Consider the following 26,972-nt stretch of genomic DNA (forward strand, 5'->3'; position numbering starts at 1 on the left):
TACAACTACAGAATCCCTTCACCCACAAGCCTGCAAAATGGTTGAGAGAACAGATATAGAAATGGACTTAGAATTTCTTTGGAGAGTTATGCTCAGTCACCCATGAGCTGCTGAGGGGAGGTGTTTGGGCATTGCTTGCCTCTAGCCTTTTTTGTGAGCAGGAAGCATGTTCTGTTATCTGACTTGCCTGGGGGAGATGGGTGGGCCAGCAGCTTTGGTAGTGGAGGGAGGAAGAGGCTTCTAGTATGTTTGGATCTTCTTAGAATCCAGGCAAAGGGCACTGGCTGTGGGCTAATGGAAGTCAGTCAGCCTCGAACTGTTTCAAGTCCTGCCTGAGTCTGTGGGCATGGACTGCAGAAAAACCAGAGGTTATGGGAGGACTTAACTAAAATGTTAAGTGGAGGACAGCTGGAGGAAATGTATTGCCCACATCAAAATTCAAGCACACATTTCCCACTACAGACCTGTCCATGTGAACCAGCCTAAACATGTGCCAGTCTCACCTCATGATTTGGCAGGGGAGTGTGAAAGCAGTATAAGATGGATGACTTTCTGGACATAGTAAGAGCTAGAGGAAATCAGATTAAGTCTCTTTAACAGTAAAATTTGGTTTTGAATTAAAGGTGAGCATTTGGCTAGATCAAGAAGCTTTAGGTGGGCTGGGGTTGTGGCTCAGTGGTAGAGCATTTGCCTAGTATGTAAGTGGCACTGGGTTCAATTCTCAGCATTACATATAAATAAATGAATAAAATAAAGGTCCATCAACATCTAAAAATATTTTTTAAAAAGCATTTAGGCTTATGGATATGAGATGTTGGAGACTTGGTCTTTATGCTTCTGACTTCTATATTAAATAAGCATCAGAATTGTCTGGAAGCTCTAAACCTATAGTAATTTTTACTTCAGTAGAAATCAGAAGCTCAATAGTAGTCTCAACCCTTCCAAGTTCCCATATAATTCCAATGTAATTAGTTTTGCCACGTGGGAACCATTGGAAGGTCTCAGCTAAATCTGACTGGGGCAAGGTGTGGTAATACACACCTACAATCTCGGCTATTGAGAAGACTGAGGCAGGAGGACTGCAAGTTCAAGGTCAGCTGGGCAACTTAGAGACACTGTCTCAAAAAGGGTTGGGTACAGGTCTGAGACCCTGTACCAAGAAGTTCTGACTTGGGTTTATGAGGGCCCGATTGGCTATGTTGCAGCTGTTAATGGTTTTACTGAAAGAGGTACGCAAAGAAAGCCCATCAGGAAATACAACCAACATTACTTACTAAATGCATTGATTTTTATTGCTATTTTATAAAGCTTGATATTTTTCTAAAAGAAAAAAAAATTGGTTTACATGTAGTGAAGTTACAAGTTGATAGCTATAGATAATATAGCCATTAGGAGAAAGCAGAGCTAAATAATATGAAAACAAAAGCAGTAAGCAGCAATAAAATTAATACCTACACAAATCTAGCAGTGCAATAAGATAAGCAGAAAGCAGCTTTACATTAAAAAGTTATTTAAATACAGAAATAGCACCTTACAAAAAGGAATTGAGTAATGTAAACTTGGTAGGTAGATTCAAGTATAAGTTATACCCCCAACTCTTGTACCAGAATGAAAGGGTTTCACAAACCCTGGACAGTGTAGGGCACACACCCTCAGTGCTGACTCAAGTCTGCATTTGCTTAGCAGGATCACCAATAACTATTTTTTTCTTTTACTAAATTATACAATGATAGACTCAAGATTGCCATTGCTTCTTCACTACCCAGAATATCCAAGTCTAGCTCAGCAGCTTTACTACCATCAGTTGCTCTGTAAGAAAGATTCATTTTCTTGACAGAAAATACCACTGATTATTTTAGTTTACATAACACACGGTAAGTAGGTATTGAATATAGAAGTAATTTTTCTTGGTTTTGTGTTGCTAGATGTGGTCACAAAGTTGTAACATTCTCATTTATGGATTGTTTCTTAACACCTCTCCAGAACCATGAATTCTCTGAGGTTAATGAATAATAAGACAAAGGTAGCAAAAAAGTTAAGTAGAGAGCTGGGTGAGGGAAAAACCAGGTTGTGTTTTCATCTAAACGTAGAATCTCAGTGAAAATATTTTGTCAAAGCCCTTGAGCATGATAGATTTAAAAATGCAGTATCCTACACAGACTCACATGCTGCGTAGCCTTTAACCTACCTGAAAAAATGAATAATTTTAATTGTCTTGGTAAGGAACCCATCAATACTAGTTCAGGGAAAACATTACCATGCAATTGATGATTAGAACCATGTTTTAAATCTAAATCTAGAGAAGACTGTAAATACAGGAAAAAAATCATCTTGTAAACTTGAAGTTTAGTGTTCATAGAATTTGATATAAGTAGCAAATTTATTTAATCTGGCTACCTACCTCAAGTTTTCAAAAATCTTGTGGGGGTAATAAGGCTAATAGTATTCTGTAGTTAATATAAAGCTACTTTACTCAGACTCCCAGAGTCTCTTAAATTAATATTTTTATTCTTTTATACAATATTTTACTGGGTCTAAAAATAAAAAATTAGCCCTATATAAAGATTCTAAATCTAAGAAACTCGGAGAGAAAACAAAGGAAGAAAAGAAGGAAAAAAGCAGAGAAGAAAGGAAGTCTTTTACTCTGAAGAGACAAGAGTGAGGTAAATATCAAAACATCTAGAATATGAAGAACTAGTTTGGTTCCTTAATGAACCCTAAAGTAATGTGGTTTATAAAGGGATATTCCGTAGCAGTTTATAGTATTGTGTTGGTGTTGGAACAATGAACCCCTGAAAAGTACATTATGACTATGGTTTGAATATTCTTGAAAATAGAACATGTGTCCATTTTCTCTCTTACCCTTGCAAATATGCAGCAAAAGAAAAATAGTAAGAATCCCCTATTGCCCTATATCAGTTTCTACACCATTATTCTTCAGCATTTGACCAAAAGGTCTCAACTAGGTTCCAATTTTCCACATAATTACTTTATACCATTCTGATTGATTTTAAAAACAGCAATTGTTAGAAGGAATCCATACCTGATACTCTACAGTTAACATTTAAATAAAAAATGTAGGGCATGTACTGAAGGGAGCTGAACACAGTAGGACTTTTTTTGAAATGAACAATAAAATCTCATTGTTTGCAGTTATTTGAGAAGCCACTGGGCTCCTGGTTCCCCTTAGTTCTCATGCCCGCAGACAGGGTTAGCACAGTTCGTTTATAGCTAGGTGTGTCATTCACAGTTATTTTGGTCTTGACATTTATCACATATATACATTTATCCACATTATTACTAGGTCGTAGAATAAGTGCAGGGCAAATTATAGAAAAAAGTACAAACATTCAAGTCGTCATACCCTGAAAAAAATGTGTTAAGCTGTAGTTGTAAACTTTTTGCACTAAATCCCATTTCAGGAACAAAATAAATAATACCATAGGATTCATAACTGAAGGGAGCTTCCTGATGAAGCCTAAGGAAGCAGTAGCTTTTTAAACTGCAGAAAGTTCTCTCACCACAGATTTACTCATGTCAAGAATGCTCACCCTGGTTAAGTGCTGGACAGCCCCCTTCAGAAAGCCTCGAGGCTCCACAGCCTGTTAGATCTGACTGCAGCCATCGAGGATCCGAATCACAACCACCAGTCAGTGCTTTCACTGTGATGCCACCCAGAGTCTAAACGCCTGCTGGTGTTGACACAGTTAATAATTCATAGATGCTCCATGATGTTGGGAAGTTAGCAGAACCAGTGGGTGAGAGAGAACAAGGATACGAGCTGAGGATGAGATGGTTCGCGTTCCACTTAGGACATCTCTCAGGACGTAGAGAGATTCAGGTGGTCAGATCCCACCCACTGCCAAGGCGTGCGCTTAGTCAGGACCACCGCTGGGGATTTCTAGTCTCCTCTGGGCTGAGCTGGTGTTTCGTGACTGATTTCTTTCTCGTCTCCTGAGGACAGGGTCTCCAAGGCTGCCAGGTGTCTTGAAAAATGTCTCACGATGTGTGCAGCGGATACTCTTGGGGGTCACTGGAGCAGATGACTGAATAAAAAAGAGCAAAACCAGAAGTGAAGTCAATCTAACAGTCTCTGGGCCCCTTCTTGACCTGTGTCGTGGGTGTGCAGTGTTCTCTTCTGCGCTTTCCTATCACACTCGTCCCGCTTGTCTTCTTCACAACCCTGGCCACAACTGGACATTAGGTTGATGTTTACTTTGGGTGTAGAAAGGTGACCTATCAAAGAGTTTCTAAGTGTGGTCAGGGTCTAGAGCTAGAGTCTAGGCTCTCCCGTTCCTAGGCTGGGTGACTTTGGCATCTGTCTCTCAGTTCAATGCAGTGAGGATGAAAAAACAACCAACTTCAGAGATCTGTGAGAATTAACTGAGATGACCTTTGTGAAGAACTTTTGAGCATGCAGAGCAGATAACAAGTGTATTTGTGTGGTTTTTACTTACTTGCTAATATGTATTATCTCTCATGTTAAATGTTAAATGTTAAATATTTGTCCCCTTAATATACTCTAAAAAGGTAAAGATGTATAGCCTGTTTACTGCTATCTCTTCACTGCCTATATCAGTGCCTGGCCTGTAATTGGTGATCAAAAAAGCATATGTTGGCCTGGGAATATACCTCAGTGATAGATGCTTATAGCACATGTGAGGTCCTGGGTTCAATCCCCAGCATTGGGAGAGAAAGTTTATGTCATGCTATAATCACCTTATTTAAAAACTAACATGATATTTCAATACCTAACAAACTTCTGAGCCTCTAAATAACTTGTCTAAAATAATTTTGGTCAAACAATACTTTTTCTAGGAGAGTAATCACTTCAAAGAAATATTTAATGACAACTACAAATGGCATTTGAGGGACAAATACAGTATTGATGAACTTATACTGATTATATATATACATTTTTATGAGCATTCATATATGTACATATATATGTGTAGATATTTAGATATCACATTCTTGAAGAAATGATTAATGCTAAGAATCTGAGTTAGTATCAAATCTTGTTACCCTGGATTGTTTCTATACCTGGACAAATAAAATTTAAGATGGTCTCCTTAAAGGAACTAATGAAATAAAAATTAAAATTATCACTAAAATCATCTAAGTATGTGGCATGCCTCAAAAATCTCCCCTAACTATGCCTAAATAGGTTCCTTCTAATTCTAGGATACAGAATGACAATTGAAAAAACTACTTTTGTCTTGAAAACACAATTGTTTTCCTGTTATCCTGAAGTTGGTGAAACATAGCAGCCTCATCCTTCATTTTATACATGAAGAAAACAAGGAGGCCAAAAGTGAAATGACACAGAGGCAATAGGCAGCAGCAAATCAATGAACTTCTTTCTTTGGTGAGGTGACACAGACAAAAATTTAAAAATTCCACTTATGCCTACCTTATATCTCAGTATATAATAAGCAGATAACTATGGGTTCACAGAAGAAGCCAGGTAGGAACTAACCTAATTAATACCTCTGTCCTATAGCCATGTAGCTATAGGACACACCGCACCACAGTGACAAACCATCAGGCCTCACCTGTTGTACCTTTACTACTGAAACTGGATGACCCATGTATACAGGGGAGTCAGGCTGGATAAGGTTGTGTGACCTTGACATCACTGGACTCAGGTTCAGAGAGGGCTGACTCTGAAGCTGAGGGTCTGCAGAAGGGAGCGTAGAGGACTTTGGATTAACCATGGATGCAGGGCTGAGAAGAAGATGTGCTGTAGATCCAAGGCCAGGCAAGCTGAAATTCATAGGTCCTGTGTTTGGGAGAGTGCCAGGAGCAGAAGAAATCAGGCTGGGCATCGTGGGAGAATAGAGAACAGAAAAAGGGCCCAGAGTTGGAGACGGTAAGACCATACAAGGAACACCGAAGGATGGCAGTTGACCTGAGGATGGTCCCACAGCATGGGTAGTTTGACTGCCAGATAAGAGCACATTGAAACCGTTTATTCCTGAAACAAGAAGAACAAAGTGAAGATCAATATGACATAAAGATTCTGAAACTCATGCTGACATTCTTCATGGCCTTTTCCAATGGGAGTCCATGATAAATCAATGAATGGTGGAAGTTTCCCCCACCTGACCAGGTCAAAGCCCCTCTCTTAGTTCTTCTAACCCACAAGGCTCCTTCACACTGGTGGTCAGGACTCTACCACCCCATTACTTGCATGACTATGCAGTTGATGCCTGTGGAAGGTTCTTAATGTGAGTTCCACTAAACTCAAAATGAGGAGGAAAGCAAAACGTGAATGGAAAAAGGCAAAGTTCATTTTTATGAATTTCTAACTGAAAATTTATATTTCCCTCAGTGATTACAGGCAACAAATCACAATAGTATTAACAGTACATACAAAGATGTTCATATTTCTTTATAATTATTGTGATGATTTTAGCTCATCACAACTTTGAAATGATGGCAATTTTAGACTACCAACTCCTTTTATTGCTATAAATCACTTTAAAAGTTATTTTTCTATTTTATTTTAATAAAATTTGTTCTTTGTAATTCTATGTATTCAATTTTCTGCATTTTTAAACATTTTGAAGAGAATTCACAGATCTCCCAGACTGTCCAACGGTCTATGGCTGAGAAAAAGTACAAAATCCCTATGTTGGTATATAATTTTCTTTCAGCATTGGCTGAGTCTGTTTCTGTTCTTCAAAGTATCACTAACACTGATGACCATGCTTAGAGTAAGCACTTGGAGCTGAAGAAACGACAAGTGGGTAATGGACTAATGCCTACCTAATCTGTTCTGGCAGGTCAGGCTTAAGCCACCAAGCAACCAAGGGAATTCCAGTTAAGTCTCTACATATACTTCTGTGCACACAGAGAGTAGCTTTATTATACAAAGAACATATCTTAAAAATTAAGTTCCTATTGTGATTCAGCTTTAATTCAAAATAGTAACAGCATTTGACTGAGTCTAAGTGGGAGGCACTATTATTCTAGGTCCTTTAGGCTTATTATTAAATTGAATTCAATTTTCACAGCACTCCTTTGAAGCAGGTGCTATTATTACTGCTGTTTACAGGTAAGGATGGCTAAATACGTAAGTTCTCTTAGATTATAAATGGTTTTAAACGTCAAGATCACATTGAAGTATTCAGGACTTCTGGACACTTGAGATCAGAATCTAGCTGTACACAATGGCCAAGAGGTTCATACTCGTATTCTGAACCACTGCCAGATTCTGCTGAATTCTGAAAATAAAATTTGCTTTTTCACCAAAAATAGTCTAATGCATTTTTAAAAATCATCTGCTCTAAATGTTTTCCTGTTATCCTGAAGTTGGTGAAACATAGCAGCCTCATCCTTCATTTTATACATGAAGAAAACAAGGAGGCTAAAAGTGAAATGACACAGAGGCAATAGGCAGCAGCAAATCAATGAACTTCTTTCTTTGGTGAGGTGACACAGACAAAAATTTAAAAATTCCACTTATGATCCAAATCCCACAGGGACTCTTTAAGACATGATGACATCTCTTACCAGCTGGAGACTGCACATAAAGATACTGCAGCAAAGAGGGCTCTTTGGTGCTTTCATTTTCTTTTGAAGGCTTTTCAGTATCTACATTTTTGGAAGAAGTGTAGCAGTTTGTTGCAGCCTTTCCTGAAACCTCTTCTGCAGCAGGGAGTTGACTATTCACATGAGCATCTTCCAAGGGCACAGATCCCCTGTTTCCCATTGACTTGGGAGAGGGTTTCTAAGCATAACCAAATCAGGAAGCAAAAAGCAAGTCAAAATTCCATTAGTCAACCTTATAATAACTTTGTCAAAATACCTAACACAAACAAACAAACAAACAAACAAATTCAGCTGTGTGCCACAATGACGTGTGTGTCAGTTTTTTTCATCCTGTTTATAGGAATAGTGTGAAGATGGATGTCATGCCACATGTATCTGTAGACTTATGACTCCTCAGTATAGAAATGATATTGATTTTAGTAATGGAAATCTGGCCATGGTGTTTAGATTATGAAATAAATTTCTGAGCTGTTAACACAAAAAGGATGTCAATGCTGCAGTCTTATGTGGCCTTTTAAGAACTGTGGGCTGGCTCAAAGCCACCTTGGTTGTCTAAGACATGTTTGTCAGTCTTTCACTTCTGATCTGTAACCCTAAGCTATAAACAAAATTAGAAAAATTCATTCTGGCAAGAGTAAGGCATAGAAGAGAAAGGTCCATAATTAATGGAATGACTCCCATTCCGTGTGCCTAGTTGACCCACTGCAGACTGCTGCAAGGACAGTGCTTCTGCTCCCTTATTGCTTTACTGGGCACATCTCAATAACCTCTGCATGGCTACCAGGTGGGAAAACGACCAAGCAGGGGCACTGCCAGCCAGGCAGCACCCACATTCCTGACTCTGAACTCAGATGCATCCTTGATTGAGCTGATTACTGCAGTGATTTTAACTTGATTTTTTTTTTTTTTAAGTATATAAAAAGACTGGGAAGAAATATACAAATAGGTTAGCAGTGATTGCACTATGTGGTAAGTTAATGGATAGGTTGTTTTCTTCTTTATCCCTTTTGGCATTTTAAAAGAAGTGTGACTTATACAGATCACTTTTCTTACAGTACTATTTTGTGGCAAGATTTGTTTTGGGAGAGTCAGTCCAGAGTTTAATGATATCAGTGACACATGAAATATCCTTATATTCCAGACTCCACTGCCTATCAGTATCTGTGTCTTTATTAAGAAGCTCAGGGCTCATGGGAAATCACCGGACACATCCACCCATATTCCCTTACCTTGGGCATGACAAGGGATAAGGGGCTATCTTCAAATTCCTGACTTTGTCTTTTAGCAGCGGGCTCATCCTCTTGCATCTTCCTCTCCACACAGAGGCGCTTCTGGGCTGAGGGTGTGAATGAGGGCTCTGATGCAGCTGGGACTTCTGAGCTTTTGCTGTCTTTTTCTGATGCAGACTCAGGGGATGGTCCCTCCCGCAGGTTCCCATACAGCATGAACAGTGAGGTGGAGGGCACATACACCAGGGGCTGGCCAGCAATTAGAGCAGGCTTCAGGCTCTCCATGTCAGAGGCTGGGGAAGCGAGGGGGATACCAACTTTTCCATTGAGGCCATTCTGCATGGAGAAAGCCTGCAAGTCTGTTTGAGCAACAGAAAATACTTGGTGGGCTAAAGGATTAACACAATAGTCTGAGTCAACAGGGAGGACAGGGTCCAAGCTGCTTGCTGGAGGCACCACTCTCTTATTGGCAAAGGCTTTTATCCTGTAATAAAAAGAAACATAATGAGCATCATCAACTACCACATTCCACTAGCTCTTGACTCTTCACTTAAGAGAGCCCTACAAATCAGGAGTGAGGTACTGCTCAGGCTGGTGTTCAGATATACTCCCTGAGCACAGATTAGCTTTCTCACAAGGTAGAAGACCAGGCACACACTGGATGGTTAGGGTTGGAGCGGGGTGCTAATGTGGGAAGAGCTGTTCAGAGCTCTCAGATGATTCATGATTAGCACAGTACTGAACATTTTATACAATTATTATAGTAATAGCTACTTTTATCCCCCCTAACCCCCAGTTTTAATAGGAAAACTGAAGCTCAGAGGTTAATCAACCTGCCTAAGGCAACTTAGCTCTTAAGTGGTGAAGCTGTGCATCATACCATGTCTGCTTGATGGCAAAGCCCATGTTCTCAGTCACTCTAAGAGATCTTGGGCAGATAATAGAGACTGGACCAGCATTTGATTTCAAGAAAGAATCTGTCTCAGATTAGTGTGAAATAAATGAAGTGGGCAGTGAATAAGGAAATAAGATTATTTACTAACTGATTACTTTCTGTCATTCTCATTTCACTCTGCTCAGTATTACTACAGAATTCAAGGCAGTACATGTTTGAAATTAAGACCCACTAATATGGGGGTCTTATAAGTGATGCCTGTGTCTTTAACATTAAAAAAACTCCAAATATTCAAAAACATATTTACGTTGTTAGTACAATAGAAAGGGATGAGAAAAATTCTTCAAGAGGTAATCAGAGAACAGGGATTTCTTCAGCACTTCTGAAGGATTTGCTGAGATCCACTTTGTCCACCTTCTTATCTTCCATTTTAATGCTAGGAACAAAATGGAGCACTCAAGGGCCACAGAGATGAGGACATCTCTCTAGCCAAGGCCTCCCTAAGTGAGGAATCCATATTACCCAGCCGAGAAACTCAAGTAGCCCACGTGGAGGTTATCAACCACCACCCAACTCCAGCCATACACTTCAATCCCATTTCCACCAATATCACCATCATCTGATCCCAAATGTTCTTTCTGTCACCTCTGTCTGTTTGAGCAAGTCTTGCTGGCTCTGTGTTACACTGATTTCCTTTCTGACCTGGCTCAGATCCGCACCACAGCAGACCAGCACAAAGGCTGTTCTATGATCTGATCTCTACTTCCAATCCTTCTTGCTTAAAGCAGCCAGAGGATTTTTTTTTTTTTTTTTTTTTGTGGTGCTGGGGATTGAACCCAGGGCCTTGTGCTTCCAAGGCAAGCACTCTACCAACTGAGCTATGTACCCAGCCCTGGAAGGATCTTTTTTAGTGAACCTGCAATAGTTCTTTACCATCTGGTGAATCCAAACTCTTCCACCTGGATTTCAATGCTTCTTGGCAACTTGACCTGTACCCAAGCTCTTCTTATGAATGGTGTTTCATTTCACTATTCTATTTGGACAAATCATGACAGTGGAACTAATCAGATTTTGTCCCTTTGCTTCCTGACTTTGCCCCAGTCTGTTTCTTCCTGTATCTGTCATCAAAACCTTCTGATTCCCTCTTTATTGTTCCTTCTGTTTTCTCAGACCCGATATTATTTCCTTCAAAATTAGACCCCAAATTTAATTCAGATGATCTGGGTTGGATCCCAGCTCTGTCACTAGTTAATAAATGGATTTGGGTAACTCACTTAACTTCTTTGGTTTTTAGTTTCCTGTCTGTAAAATGAGGCTAACTATAGCAACCTCAAAAGATTGTTGTGGTACTCCCAGCGTACTCCGGCACGTAAGCAGCTTCAGGGACCAGGATAGGGCAGCCAGAGACTTCCCCAAGCAGCCTGGACCCCTGCGGTGAGAGATGCCTTTCAAGGCTAGCTTCTCGGAGCAGACCGCCCAGTGAGAGGCTTTCTACATAGAACCAGCCACAAGACCCCGAACCAACGGAGAGCTTCGATCCGCAAGCAGCCTCTGGGATCAGGGCAGGGCAGCCAGAGACCTCTTCAGGCGGCTCTGCCCACTCCGGCCGCAGGCTCCCTTCACGGGGCGATCCAAGATGGCGGCCTAGAGGGTGACTGCACCCCCTAGTCACTCCAGAACCCAGGAGTTAAGAAGGGGAGGCATTGAGAGACTCGGACTGAAATAGAGCCACGGGTGAGTCTGCCCACTGGGTAAACCTCGGCCCGGGTGGCAGGCCCAGATAGAGGTGGCTTATCGGAGCCGGGCAGGGCAGCTAGAGTCTTCCACAGGCAGCCCTGTGCACTCCGGCGGTGGGCCCCGCCCACACAGCCAGCTTCTCCAGGTTCTCGGAGCGGGCCCCCTAGTGAGAGCCTTTCTGACCAGAACAAGCTCTAAGTCCCGGAGCCAGCACAGCGTACTCCCAGTGTACTCCAGCACGTAAGCAGCTTCAGGGACCAGGATAGGGCAGCCAGAGACTTTCCCAAGCAGCCTGGACCCCCGCAGTGGGAGGTGCCTTTCAAGGCTAGCTTCTCGGAGCAGACCGCCCAGTGAGAGGCTTTCTACATAGAACCAGCCACAAGTCCCCGAACCAATAGAGAGCTTCGATCCGCAAGCAGCCTCTGGGATCAGGGCAGGGCAGCCAGAGACCTCTTCAGGCGGCTCTGCCCACTCCGGCCGCAGGCTCTTACCACGGGGCGATCCAAGATGGCGGCCTAGAGGGTGACTGCACCCCCAGTCGCTCCAGAACCCAGGAGTTAAGAAGGGGAGGCATTGAGAGACTCCGACTGAAATAGAGCCACGGGTGAGTCTGCCCACTGGGTAAAGCTCGGCCCGGGTGGCAGGCCCAGATAGGGGTGGCTTATCAGAGCCGGGCAGGGCAGCTAGAGTCTTCCCCAGGTAGCCTTCCACACTCTGGCGGTGGGCTCCTCCCACACGGCCAGCTGCACGGTGCAGGCCCCCAGTGAGAGCCTTTCCGCACAGAGCCAGCTCCAAACCCTGAAACCAGTAGGGGGCTAGGGGCAGCTTTCTTCGGATGCACTGCATTATCAAATTCCTCCAAGACATCAGGCTACTGAATGCTGGGAGGTGATACACTGGAAATCTACCGGGACACTATAATCCAATAGCGGAAATCTGCAATATCTCAGGGTCCCACTGACATCTGACCAATATGAGAAAACAAGGGAAGAAAATGTCCCAAACAAACCTAGATACTACATCAATAAAACCCAATGACAGCACAGCAGAAGAAATGTCAGAAAGGGAGTTCAGAATGTATGTAATTAAAACGATCAGGGAAGCAAATGAGGAGATGAAAGAGCAAATGCAGGCATTGAAGGAGGAGATGAAAGAGCAAATGCAGGCATTAAATGATCGCACCAATCAACAGTTAAAAGACCAAATATGGGAAGCAAGAGATCATTTCAATAAAGAGTTAGAGATACTGAAAAAAAAACAAACTGAAATACTTGAAATGAAGGAAACCAAGTTAAAAACTCCATAGAAAGCATAACCAATAGGATAGAACACCTGGAAGACAGAACCTCAGACATTGAAGACAAATTATTTAATCTTGAAAACAAAGTTGGCCAAACAGAAAAGATGGTAAGAAATCATGAACAGAATCTACAAGAATTATGGGATATCATGAAAAGGCCAAATTTAAGAATTATTGGGATTGAGGAAGGCTTAGAGAAACAAACCAAAGGAATGAACAATCTATTCAATGAAATAATATCGGAAAATTTCCCAAATCTGAAGAATGAAATGGAAAACCAAGTACAAGAGGCTTATAGAACTCCAAACATACAAAATTACAACAGACCCACACCAAGGCACACTATTATGAAAATACCTAACATACAAAATAAAGACAGAATTTTAAAGGTCGCAAGAGAAAAGAATCAAATTACATTCAGAGGGAAACCAATAAGAATATCAGCAGATTTTTCAATCCAGACCCTAAAAGCTAGAAGGGCCTGGAACAACATATACCAAACCCTGAAAGAAAACGGATGCCAACCAAGAATCTTATACCCAGCAAAACTTACCTTCAAATTTGACGATGAAATAAGATCCTTCCATGATAAACAAAAGCTAAAGGAATTTACAAAAAGAAAGCCAGCATTACAGAACATTCTCAGCAAAATATTCCATGAAGAAGAGATGAAAAACAACGATGCAAATCAGCAACAGGAGGCGCTAGCCTAAAGGAATAGCCAAATAAAGGAGAAACCAAATCATGTCAAAAACTGGGAATACAAATGACTGGGAATACAAATCATATCACAATAATAACCCTGAATGTTAATGGCCTGAACTCATCAATCAAAAGACATAGACTGGCAGATTGGAATAAAAAGAAAAATCCAACAATATGCTGCCTGCAAGAGACTCATCTCATAGAAAGAGAACCCATAGACTAAAGGTGAAAGGATGGGGAAAAACATACCATGCACACGGACACAGCAAAAAAGCTGGAGTATCCATCCTCATTTCAGATAATGTGGACTTCAAACCAAAACTAGTCAGAAGGGATAAAGAAGGACATTACATGCTGCTTAAGGGAAGCATAAATCAGCAAGACATAACAATCATAAATATCTATGCCCCGAACATTGGCTCATCCACGTACATCAAACAAATCCTTCTCAATTCCAGAGATCAAATAGACCACAACACAATAATACTAGGCGATTTTAACACACCTCTCTCACCACTGGATAGACTGTCCAAACAAAAATTGAATAAAGAAACTATAGATCTCAACAACACAATCAACAATTTAGACTTAACGGACATATATAGAATATACCATCCAACAAAGAACGAATACACTTTCTTCTCAGCAGCACATGGATCCTTCTCTAAAATAGTCCATATTTTATGCCACAAAGCTACTGTTAGCAAATACAAGAAGATAGAGATACTACCTTGTACTCTATCAGATCATAATGGATTGAAATTAGAAATAAATGACAGAATAAAAAACAGAAACTTCTCCAATACCTGGAGATTAAATAATACACTATTATATGATGAATGGATAACAGAAGACATCAGGAGGGAAATAAAAAAAATTCTTAGAAGTAAACGAGAACAAAGACACATCATATCAAAATCTCTGGGACACTATGAAAGCAGTACTTAGAGGAAGATTTATTTCATGGAGCGCATTCAAAAAAAGAAGTAGAAATCAACAAATAAACGACTTAACACTACAGCTCAAAGTGCTAGAAAAAGAAGAGCAGACCAACACCAAAAGTAGTAGAAGACAGGAAATAGTTAAAATCAGAGCCGAAATCAACGAAATCGAAACAAAAGAAACAATTGGAAAAATTAACAAAATAAATAGTTGGTTCTTTGAAAAAATAAATAAAATTGATAAACCCTTAGCCACACTAACAAAGAGAAAGAGGGAGAAAACTCAAATTACTAAAATTCGGAATGAACAAGGAAACATCACAACAGACACGAGTGAAATACAAAACATAATTAGAAGCTATTTCGAAAATCTATACTCCAACAAAACAGAAAACCTCGAAGACATCAACAAATTTCTAGAGACATATGAATTACCTAAACTGAACGAGGAGGACATACACAACTTAAATAAACCAATTTCAAGCAATGAAATAGAAGAGGTCATCAAAAGCCTACCAACAAAGAAAAGTCCAGGACCAGATGGGTTCTCAGCCGAGTTCTACAAAACCTTTAAAGAAGAGCTCATTCCAATACTCCTCAAAGTATTCCATGAAATAGAAGAGGAGGGAACCTCCCAAACTCGTTCTATGAAGCCAATATCACCCTGATACCTAAACCAGACAGAGACACATCGAGGAAAGAAAATTTCAGACCAATATCCTTAATGAACATCGACGCAAAAATTCTCAACAAAATTTTAGCAAATCGCATACAAATATATATTAAAAAGATAGTGCACCACGATCAAGTGGGTTTTATCCCAGGGATGCAAGGTTGGTTCAACATTCGGAAATCTATAAATGTCATTCACCATATCAACAGACTTAAAGTTAAGAATCACATGATTAATTCAATAGATGCAGAAAAAGCATTTGATAAAATACAGCATCCCTTCATGCTCAAAACACTAGAAAAAATTGGGGTAGTGGGAACATTCCTTAACATTATAAAGGCAATCTACGCTAAGCCCATGGCTAATATCATTCTAAATGGTGAAAAACTGAAAGCGTTCCCCCTAAAAACTGGAACAAGGCAGGGATGCCCTCTTTCACCACTTCTATTCAAACATCGTCCTTGAGACTCTAGCCAGAGCAATTAGACAAACCAAGAAATTAAAGGGATACGAATAGGAAAAGAAGAATTCAAACTATCCCTGTTCGCTGATGACATGATTATATATTTAGAGGAACCTGGAAATTCCACCAGAAAACTTTTAGAACTCATAAGTGAATTCAGTAAAGTAGCAGGTTACAAGATCAATGCTCATAAATCCAATGCATTTTTATACATAAGTGATGAATCTTCAGAAAGAGAAATTAGGAAAACTACCCATTCACAATAGCATCGAAAAAAATAAAATACTTGGGAATCAATCTCACAAAAGAGGTGAAAGACCTCTACAATGAGAACTACAGAACACTAAAGAAAGAAATTAAAGAAAACCTTAGAAGATGGAAAGATCTCCCATGTTCCTGGACAGGCAGAATTAATATTGTCAAAATGGCTATACTACCTAAAGTGCTATACAGATTCAATGCAATTCCAATTAAAATCCCAATGATGTACCTTGCAGAAATAGAGCAAGCAATTATGAAATTCATCTGGAAGAATAAAAAACCTAGAATAGCTAAAGCAATCCTCAGTAGCAAGAGCGAAGCAGGGGGTATTGCAATACCAGATCTTCAACTCTACTACAAAGCAATAGTAACAAAAACGGCATGGTATTGGTACCAAAATAGACAGGTAGATCAATGGTACAGAATAGAGGACATGAACACAAACCCAAATAAATACAATTTTCTCATACTAGACAAAGGTTCCAAAAATATGCAATGGAGAAAAGATAGCCTCTTCAACAAATGGTGCTGGGAAAACTGGAAAACCATATGCAATGGAATGAAATTAAACCCCTATCTCTCACCCTACACAAAACTCAACTCAAAATGGATCAAGGACCTCGGAATCAGACCAGAGACCCTGCATCTTATAGATGAAAAAGTAGGTCCAAATCTTCAACTTGTTGGCTTAGGATCAGACTTCCTTAACAGGACTCACATAGCACAAGAAATAAAAACAAGAATCAACAACTGGGATAGATTCAAACTAAAAAGCTTTCTCTCAGCAAAGGAAACTATCAGTAATGTGAAGAGAGAGCCTACAGAGTGGGAGAATATCTTTGCCACCATACTTCAGATAGAGCGCTAATTTCCAGAATCTATAAAGAACTCAAAAAACTCTACACGAAGAATACAAATAATCCAATCAACAAATGGGCTAAGGAAATGAACAGACACTTCACAGAAGAAGATGTACAAGCAATCAACAGATATATGAAAAAACGTTCAACATCCCTAGTAATAAGGGAAATGCAAATCAAAACTACCCTAAGATTTCATCTCACCCCAATTAGAATGGCGATTATCAAGGACACAAGCAACAATAGGTGTTGGCGAGGATGTGGTGAAAAAGGAACACTCATACATTGCTGGTGGGGTTGCAAATTAGTGCAGCCACTCTGGAAAGCAGTGTGGAGATTCCTCAGAAAGCTTGGAATGGAAACACCATTTGACCCAGCTATCCCACTCCTTGGCCTATACCCAAAGGACTTAAAATCAGCATACTACAGAGATACAGCCACATCAATGTTCATTGCTGCTCAATTCACCATAGCCAGATTGTGGAACCAACCTAGATGCCCTTCAGTTGATGAATGGATAAAGAAACTGTGGCATATATATACAATGGAATATTACTCCGCAATGAAGAATGATACAATTATGGCATTTACAGGCAAATGGACGAAATTGGAGAATATCATGCTAAGTGAGATAAGCCAATCTCAAAAAACTAAAGGACGAATGATCTCGCTGATAAGCGGATGAGGACATATAATGGGGGGTGGGAGGGGTTAGCATTAGGTTTAGGGTTAGGGATAAGGAGTGTGGTAAGAATGAAGGAAAGAAGGACTGTATAGAGGGAAAAGAGGGGTGGGAGGGGTTGGGGGGAAGGAAAAAAAATAACCAAGCCTCATTGCCCTATGTAAACGTATGATTACACAAATGGTATGCCTTGACTCTATGTAGAAATAGAGAAACAACATGTATCCCATTTGTATACAATAAAAAAAAAAAAAAAAGATCGTTGTGCTCAGATGGGTTAATAAAGGTTCAGCTATGGAGTTAATAAACAAAGTTAGCTATGGTGATCACAAAGTGATTCACGGGACGAAGAGGCATCATTTCCTAGTATCATGTTAGTATAGTAAATTTTTTTTTTTTTTTCAGTATATTTATCTTTTAATTTTGTTCCCCACATCTTGTCATAGCTTTGAGGATGAATTTCTCACACTTTAATGTCCCAGATGCTATTTTTTTGCACAGTATTGGGCAGAAGAAATTCTTAATGAAAATGATAACTTAAATTTTATCTTTTGATGAGTGGCATTTCAATTTTGTCAAAAGTTTAACACTATGAAATAGAAAGAATGCACTATGAGTTTTTAAAAAGTACTTACTGTGAATTGTCTTCTATTTTCTGTCTGTAGACAGCTGCTAAACTTCCAATTTCTAAGGAATAGCCACCTGATCCTGAAAATGGAAATGAAGTTTTAATAGATAGTGAGATTTATGCATATTAATTATATAAAACAGAATTTATTACTCATAGTTCAAGAATTATAAGATGATCTCAAATCTGTTTTGGTTTTGATTCAGAAGGAAGTTTCCAAAAGCAGGCTGTTAATGGTGAATTCAGGTCTCATTAAGAATTAGGAAGGAAACCAAACCAAACCAGTCTTGCTTTGAATTTCTGAGATATATCAAATAGGCCAACCATGGCAAACCAATCGATCAAGGTTGACCAGATCAGTTTCAGGCATGGGGCCATGTTCATACACTCTGAAGTCAGCATCTCCTTTGCTGCCAATAATTATTGTACTTCAGGCAAGTGAAAGGCAGATTTCTGAAAAAACAGGCATAGTCTAGAGTCAGATCATTTTAGAATGCTAGCATGTGGGGAGGGCTACAATTACATGGCAACTGATGGATTCCATGGGTCATGTAGGGCAGATACCTTGTTCTCTGCATGGGCTGCTAGGTTCTGAGCTCACTCTCCTCTGTATCCTCTCAGAAGTCTGAACTGTGTTAAAGGAACCATAACGAGCCAGCCTCTGTTTTGCACATACTTGAATCTTGCCATATGTTTCTCTTTTCAATTCTGGTAAGACAGATGCAGAAACATCCACTAGTTCTTCATCTAAATAAATGAGAATTGGTAGTGTTATTATACAGCTATAATTCAGGATAAGTTTAGTCTTTTGAGGAAATGGCTTTGGACCTATAACTGGAATGGAGTTACCCTATAAATCAAAACCTAAGACAATTAAAGGAACTTTATAAGCCTTGTCTCAAACCCCAATTTCTTTCAATGTACTCATTTTTTTAAAGTCAGTGGATGACTATGAGGTAAGAATGAATCCATATATGTTCTAAAATTATCTGATCTGCAACAAAAGTAGAGCAAGATGTTCTTTGGCCCAAATTAGTATGGGCCTGACATTTTAATGCTCTGCTGGGGCAGAGAGTATCAAAGGAAATCCTGACCATGCTCAGCCCAACATGCATATTTTGAGATTCACTTTCAAGATTAATTGAGATCAGCCTTTTATGCCAAAGCTCTAGGGCAATGAGTAGAAGAATCTTTGTTTTCTATTATACTTTATTATTTTTTTATGTAGCAGGAGGCTCAGTTACTAAGTGGCCAAAGGAATAAGGTCAACAGATTTTGTGGTTGAAATGCTGTAGAACAGTGGGGTTAACAGAAGGCTGGGCCTTGGAGCCATTTTGTGCTTAAAGGGTGTCTACGTGAGGTCAAGATAGAACTTCCCATGTAGACTCTGGCAGTCATTCCTGTTGTTCAGAGTCACTTCTTCCTTGCTTGTTTGTGCTAATTTTTTCTAAGCTCAAAGTAGGCATATTTTAATTATAAAACTGATTTAATACACTGAAAACTCCAGCTAGACTTAAATTTTGTAAAATGCCTACTTTCATGTTAATGCAACTTTAAAACTGAAACAAAAGAAACTTTACCATTTTGTTTTTAATATGACAAAAGCCCAATAAATGTTACTTTTAGGAAATCAGAAATCATAGAACCATAAAGAAGAAAATCAGACTAAGTCATAACAGGGACCATATTCGCTTTCCTAAATTGAATAAAACATTAGACAAAATGTATAAAACAATGGCTCTTAGTATACTGAACATCAGACAGTGACCCCTTAGAGACTGGTATAAGGTAAGTTCAATGATTTTTCTAATACACTGCCCAAACAATGTTTCTAAATGGGTTACAGAAGCCTGAAGATTTCCCTAAATTGAGCATGGAGCTGGGAGTCCATCAAAGCATAAAAGCAAGACCCAAAAGAATCACTGTTTCCAAGTAACTTCACTGTATCCCCAAACAAAGCTCAAGAACAATTTCAGGAATTCAGAAATATTTAGCACCAAACAGTGCATAATTCTGGTCTGGCATACAATGAAAAATTATCAGGTATACAGTGAACCAGTAAATATAATCCATAATGAAGAGAAGAATCAATTGAATTGACCTAGATAATTCTGGGAGACAAAGACTACTGTTTAGTAGAGCAGCACACTAAAATGATTACTGAAGTTCTATTTTAGAATTTGAGACATGAGAAGGAAGACTGAATACAGTAAGTGGAGACAAGAAAAAAAAAAAAAAAAGAAAGTCTAAATCAAACTTTTAGAGGTAAAATCCAAAATGCTGAAGATGAAAAATAGTGTATGGGATAGGATTAATGGCAGATTAGACAATAAAGGAAAAAAGAAAAGTGAACTTGAAGAAACAGCAAAAGAAACTGCCCAAAATGAAAGAGAGAAAACTAGAGTAAAAGACAATTTCAAGTAGCCAAATAAGTATAACTGGAGTTCCAAAGGACAGGAAATGGGAAGACAAAAAAAATGTGAATAATAGCTGGAAATTTGCCAAATTTGAAGAAAAATTTAAACGCATAGATCCAAGAGCTCAACAAAACCAGTACAAGAAACACAAAATACACCATGTCACACATCATCGAATTGCTTAAAATCAGTCACAGAGATAAATTTTAAAGCATTGACATATTATATACAGAAGAGGATGACAGCAGATTCTTTGCCAGAAATAATGCAAGCTAGCAGACAGTGGAGCATATTCTTTAAAGTGTTGAAAAGAAAAACCTTTGGGCTGGGAAGGCAGCTCAGTGTTAGAGCACTTGCCTACATATGTGCCCTGGGTTTATTTAATCCTCAGCACCTTAAAAGAAAAAGAAAAAACAAAACCCTTTAACCTAGCATCTTTTATCCAATGAAAATATATTTCAAATCTAAAGGTGAATTAAGGATGTTTTTAGACATACAGCAGCTGGAAGAATTTATCAGTGGGAAACCTGCACTACCAAAATGATTCAAAAAGACCATCAAACAGATGAAAAATGAAACTAAATGGAAATCTATATCTACCAAAAGGTAAGACGTTCACTGGAAATGGTAGCTACAGGAAAAGATAAATTGTTTTTATTAAAATAGTTTTAAAAGATGATCAGCTATCTAAACGAAAAAATATACTATGAGATTTATAATATACATAGGAGTAAAATGTTTGACAATAATAGCATAAAGGACAGGCAGGGAAAAAAATGAAAGTAATTATTATAAGGTTCTTATACAATACGTGTAATATAATATCGCTTGAAAGTAGACTGTGATAAATGTATACAGTGAGCCCTAAAGCAGCCCTTAAAATAACACCAAAGAGTTACAGCTAACAAGTCAACAAAGAACATAAAATGGAGGGATAAAAAATAAATCCAAAAGAAGAAAAATAAACAATGAACACATGGGACAAATTGAACACAAATAGCAAGACAATAGATTAAAATATAGATTAGAAATTTTACAACATGTGAACAGTCTAAACAATACAGAAAACAGAAATTATCAGATTAGATTAAAAAATAACTCAACTATACAATGCCCACCAGAAACACCTTCATGATACAAATTGCTTATAAGTAAAAGGATGAACAATATATACTATGCTACTTAATCAAAAGCTGAAGTGACTATCTTACTATCAGATAAAGTAAAGCTTAGGGCACAGAATGTATCACCAAGAATAAAGATGGTCATTTCATAACAGTAAGAGTCAATTCATCAAGCAGTTATAGTAATCCCAAATGTTTATGCTGATAGAGCTAATGACATAGCTTCACAATACATAGAGCAAAACTTGACAGACCTGCAAGAGTAGACGAATTTGCAATTATATTCATAGATCTCAAAATCCACCTATCAATAACTGACAGAATAAGTAAAATCAGTAAGTATAGAAAAGAATTGGATAGCACTATCAACTAATCTTATCTAGTTGCCATTTATAGACTATTCCACCCAATAACAATATACACACTTGTAAATGTACACAAAATATTTACCAAGATGAATTATATTTGCCTCAAAAGATAAATCTCAATAAATTTAAAAGAATTCATGTTATAAAAAGTATGTCCTCTGATCACATGGAATGAAATCAATGAAAGATATTTGGGAAAATTCCAGCACATTTGGAAACTATAATACATGTCTAAATAACTTGCGGGACTGTGAAGAAATTAAAAAAAAAATCTTATTTGGATAAGAATGAATTTATCCATTTCAAAATTTGTGGATAAAACTAAAGAAGTACTGAGAAGGAAATTTATACTACTAAAATGCCTCTTAGAAAAGAAAGATGATGTCAAGGACTTCAGTTTTTACCTTAAGAATTCAGAATAAGAACAAATTGAACTCAAAGTAGAATAGAAATAATAAAGAAATTACCTGAATAGTCCTACAGCTATTAAAGAAATTGTAATCTATTCTCACATAGAAAACTCCAGGGCTAAAATGGCTTCATTAATAAATTTTACCAAATATTGAAGAAAAAAATCCCACCAATTCTATAAAAATTCTACTATTTGGGATGGACTACTTAACCAAACAATTTCAGGGGCCAATAGTATCATGATACAAAATAGACAAGCAGACCAATGCAACAGTTGGGACAGTTCAGAAATGATATTCTACATATATGGTCAATTTATCCTTGGTAAAGGTACAAAGGAAGTTTGGAAGAGAAAGGACAGTCTTTTTAAATAAATGGTACTGGTACAAGTAGATACCTGTTTTTGAAGAACCTCTACTGTTTTTCATAATGGTTAGTTTACAATCCCATCAACAGTCTATGAAAGTTCTTTCTCTACAACTTTGCCAACATTTGTCATTTTTTTTTTTGTCTTTTTGATAAGTCATTCTAATTGGAAATGATATTTCACTGTGGTTTTGATTTGCATTTCCCTGATGTTCAGTGGTATTTAACATTTTTTTGATATACTTATTGGCTATTCTTTTGAGAAATGTCTATTCAGGTCATTCATAAATTTTAAAATTAGATTATACTTTGCTGTTGTTGTAGTTCCTTATATAGTCTGGAAATTAATCCCTTGCCAGATGAATAGTTTACAGATATTTTCTCCCATTCTGTAGATTGTTAGAACCATGGTTTCCTTTACAGAAGGAAAATGTAATCCCATCTATCAGTAAAATATGCTGTGTTTTTGGGGTCCTCCAATGTATGTTCTTGCTGCCTTTGTTGAAAATCAGTTGGCTATAAATGCATGGCATCATTTCTGGTTTCTCAATTCTGTTCCACTGGTCTATGTATATTTTCATGCCAGTATCATGCTGTTTTGGATACTACAGCTTTATACTGTGAACTCAGGTATCAATACTTCCATCTTTGTTATTTTTGCTCAGGATTGCTTTGGCTATTTTGGATTTTCTGTGACTTCATACAAATTTTAGGAGTTTTTTTTTTTTTCTCATTTATGAGGACAATGGCATTGATATTTGATAGGAACTGAACTAAATCACTTTGGGTAGTATGGACATTTTAGCATTCTTCCAATTCATAAACATTTTTTTTTACTACTGTTTCTTTAATTGGTGTTTGTAGTTTTGGTTGTGTATGTCATTTACTTCCTTTGTTATTTTCTAGGTGTTTTTTTATTTTGTAGCTATTGTGAACATAATTCCTTTCTTGGGTTCTTTCTCAGCAATTGACATTGGTGCTGTTTTAGTCAGCTTTTCCACTGCTGGGATGAAAGGACCCGACCAGAACAACTGTCGAGTATATTTAGGGGCTCATGGTTTCAGAGGTCTCAATCCACAGACAGCAGGCCCCATTCCTTGGGGCTCAAGGTGAGGCAGGACATCATGATGGAAGAAGTGGCAGAGGGAACCAGCTCACACGATGCTCAGGAAGCAGAGACTCCATTCTCCAGATACAAAATATGTACCCCATAGCCAGGCCCCCAATGAACCACATCCCATCTGCCTCCAGTTCTCTGTTAATTCCATCAGGGGTTAATTCATTGATTAGGTTAAGGTTATAACCCAATCAATTCTCTTCCAAACATTCTTGCGTTGTCTCGCCTGTAAGCTTTTGGGGGGACACCTCAAATCCAAACTGTAACTCTGAAAAGAGGCTACTGGGTTTTATATGTTGATTTTGTATCCTGCAAGTTCACCGAATTCATTTATCACTTCTAACAGTTTTCTGATGGAGTCTTTAGGTTTTTCTATAAATAAAATCATGTCTGCCAACAAGGACAATTCGACTGTTTCCTCCTTTCTGATGTGGATGCCCTTTATTTCTTTCACTTGCCTTACTGCTGTGGCTGACTTCCAATATTTTACTGAATGAGAGTGGTGAAAGTGGACATCCTTGACTTGTTCCTGATCTTAGAAGAAATGATTTCAGCTTTCCCCCATTCATTTTGATGTTTGCTGTGGGTTTGTCACATATAGCACTTATTGTGTTAAGGGACATTCCTCCTATACCTAATTTTTGGAGGGTTTTTATCATAAAGCAATGTTAAATTTTATCACATGCTTTATCTGCATCTATTGTGAAGATTACACAAGTTTTGTCCTTTATTTTGTTGCTGTATTACACATTGATTTGTAAATGTTGAAATATTCTTGTATTTCAGGAATAAATCCCAATTAATTATGGTGTATACTTTTCATGTGATATTAAATTCAGTTTGGTAATGTTTTATTGATCATTTTTGCATCTGTTAATCAGGGATACTGGTCTGCAGTTTTCTTTGTCACTGTTGTGTCTTTGGTATTGGAATCAGGATGATGCTGGTACCACAGAATAAGTGTGGAACCCTTCATTGTTGATACCTTGGAATAGACAGTTGGCATTACTTCTGTAAAATATTGGTAGAATCCAGAAGTGAAATCATCCAGTCCTGGGCTTTTCTTTGTTGGGAGACTTTCTATTACTGATTCAATGTTGTTACTTGTTATTGGTCTGCTCAGATTTTCTATGTCCTCATAGTTTAATTTTGGTAGGTTATATTTGTTTAGAAATGTGTGCATTTCTTTTAAGTTTTTCAATTTGTTGGTATATAGTTGCTCATTTGGGATCCTAGTGATCATATGTATTTGTTATTAGTTGAAATTTCTTATTTTTCATCTCTGATTTTATTTGGCTCCAGGTTTATAGTAGTGTTCCATTCTGAAGTTTCTCTGTTGATTTATGTGGATACTATTTCCAACAATAAGGGTTGAAGTCTCCCACTATTACTGTATGACAGTCCATATATATCCCCTTTTATATCTAAAAATGTTGGTCTTATAAGATTTGGTGCTCCAGTGTTAGGTGCATATATATTTACAAGTTTAATTTCTTCTTGTTGATTTGATCCCTTAATAATTACAGTGATCTTCTTTGTCTCTTTTTTTTTTTTTTTAAGTTTTTGGCTTGTAGTCTATTTTATCTGATAAATAGAGTTACTCCTGCTCACTTTGATATCCATTTGCATGACATATCTTTTTCTATCCTTTCACTTTCAGTCTACTTATGTCTCTACTGATAAAATGAATTTCTTATAGGCATATCATTGGCTCTTGTTTTCGTATCCATTCAGGTGGTATATGTATGCCTTTTAATTGATCAAAATAACCTATTTACAATCAGCAACAATATTTATAAGTAAAGATATACTCCTATCATTTCTTTCTTCCTCTATTGTTCATCCTTATGGATGGTTTTACCAATACGGTTTTCTTCTTTTTTGTGTACCTGTTCTCCTCGTGAGTTTTGTACGTTTCATGTTTTCATAATGATAGTTAACATTTTTGCTTCTAGTATAGGACTCACTTAAGCATCTTTTCTAAGTCCAGTCTGGTATTGATGAATTTGCTTAGTTTCTGTGTGTCTTGGAAAATCTTTCTTTTTTATTTCTGAAGGATGTTTGCTGAGTATAGTATTCTTAGTTGGTAATTTTTTTTTTTTTTTTCTTTTAGGATTTTGAGAATATCATACCATTCTCTCCTGGCCAGAAAGGTTTCTGTTGAGAAGTCTGATCTTAGTCTGATGAGGATTCCTTGAATATTATTTGACACTCTTTCCTTGCTGTTTTTAAAATTCTTTTTTGCCCTTTTGACTATAATATACCTCACAAAGGTTCTTATTTTGGTCAAATGTATTAGGGCTTTTTAAGTTTCCTGAAGTGGACAGTCTGTCTTCTCCAAGATTTGGAAAGTTTATAACAATTACTCCAAATAATACTTTTTCTATGCCTTTCCCCCCTTCTCCTACTGGCTAGCTTAATGGTATAAGTCTTAAAGCCTTCTTTTCCATCTTCTTTTTTAACCTGACTGGATTATTTCAAAATACCTTTCTTTAAGCTCAGAAATCCTTTCTTCTGTCTGACCTGTTATGCTGTTTAGCTTTTAACCAAATTTTTAAAAAAAAAATTCAGAGTTATTTAGTTCCAAGATTATTATGGTTCATTTTTATTATCTTAGCTAAATTTCTTACTTATGTAATGATCTTCCTAATTTCATTGAATTGTCTGTATTCTATTTTATCTCATTAAGTTTCTTAAATCATTCTTTTGAATTCTTTGTCAGGCAATTATTGATTTCCTTTTCTATAGCATCTGTTGCTATTTTATTTCTTTGGAGGCATCATATTACCTTTCCCCCCCCATACTTCCCATGTCCTTACTTTGATATTTGTGCACTTGATCAGATGACTATCAATTTTATAGGGTGGCTTTCACAGTAAAAGATTTCCTCTTGGATATGCCTTAGGACCTTGGAAGGATAGGCTATTTTGACTTTGATTCCAGGTAGATGCTTTAGTGCCATGTCTGTGCACCTTCTTCAGCTGTAAGAAACATCAGCATTAACTGCAGGTGTCTCAGTGGCTTAGGTTGCAGAGGTTGAGGGCTTGCACTACCAGCTGGGATCAGATTATGTTAGATGGGGCCTGTTTTACAAGTTGCATGAAAGGAGTGCTATCACTGTGGGTCACATGGGTACAGCAGTGTACCTGAGAAGAAGGTATCTGTCAGTGTCTTGAGGACTGCATGGGGGGTGGTCCTCACCAAAGGGTCAAAACAGCTCACCTGTCAATGCCTGAGG

The 26,972-nt window shown here is 38.0% G+C and overlaps 1 protein-coding gene across 1 annotated transcript in view; it reads right to left on the reverse strand.

Annotated features, from left to right (window-relative positions):
* Positions 1-1,361: 1,361 nt before the first annotated feature.
* E2f7 (E2F transcription factor 7) overlaps positions 1,362-26,972 on the reverse strand; it is a 50,772-nt gene continuing 25,161 nt past the window's right edge. The window contains exons 8-13 of the mRNA XM_047550384.1: positions 18,496-18,678; positions 17,939-18,011; positions 8,787-9,270; positions 7,519-7,735; positions 5,556-5,977; positions 1,362-4,046 (exon numbers count right to left, since the gene is read on the reverse strand). Of these exons, the coding sequence (XP_047406340.1) occupies positions 3,876-4,046; positions 5,556-5,977; positions 7,519-7,735; positions 8,787-9,270; positions 17,939-18,011; positions 18,496-18,678 (1,550 nt within the window). The 3' untranslated portion in view covers positions 1,362-3,875. The remainder of the gene's footprint in view (positions 4,047-5,555; positions 5,978-7,518; positions 7,736-8,786; positions 9,271-17,938; positions 18,012-18,495; positions 18,679-26,972) is intronic.

Source organism: Sciurus carolinensis, chromosome 4, assembly GCF_902686445.1.
Source record: "Sciurus carolinensis chromosome 4, mSciCar1.2, whole genome shotgun sequence".
Lineage (NCBI taxonomy): Eukaryota > Metazoa > Chordata > Mammalia > Rodentia > Sciuridae > Sciurus > Sciurus carolinensis.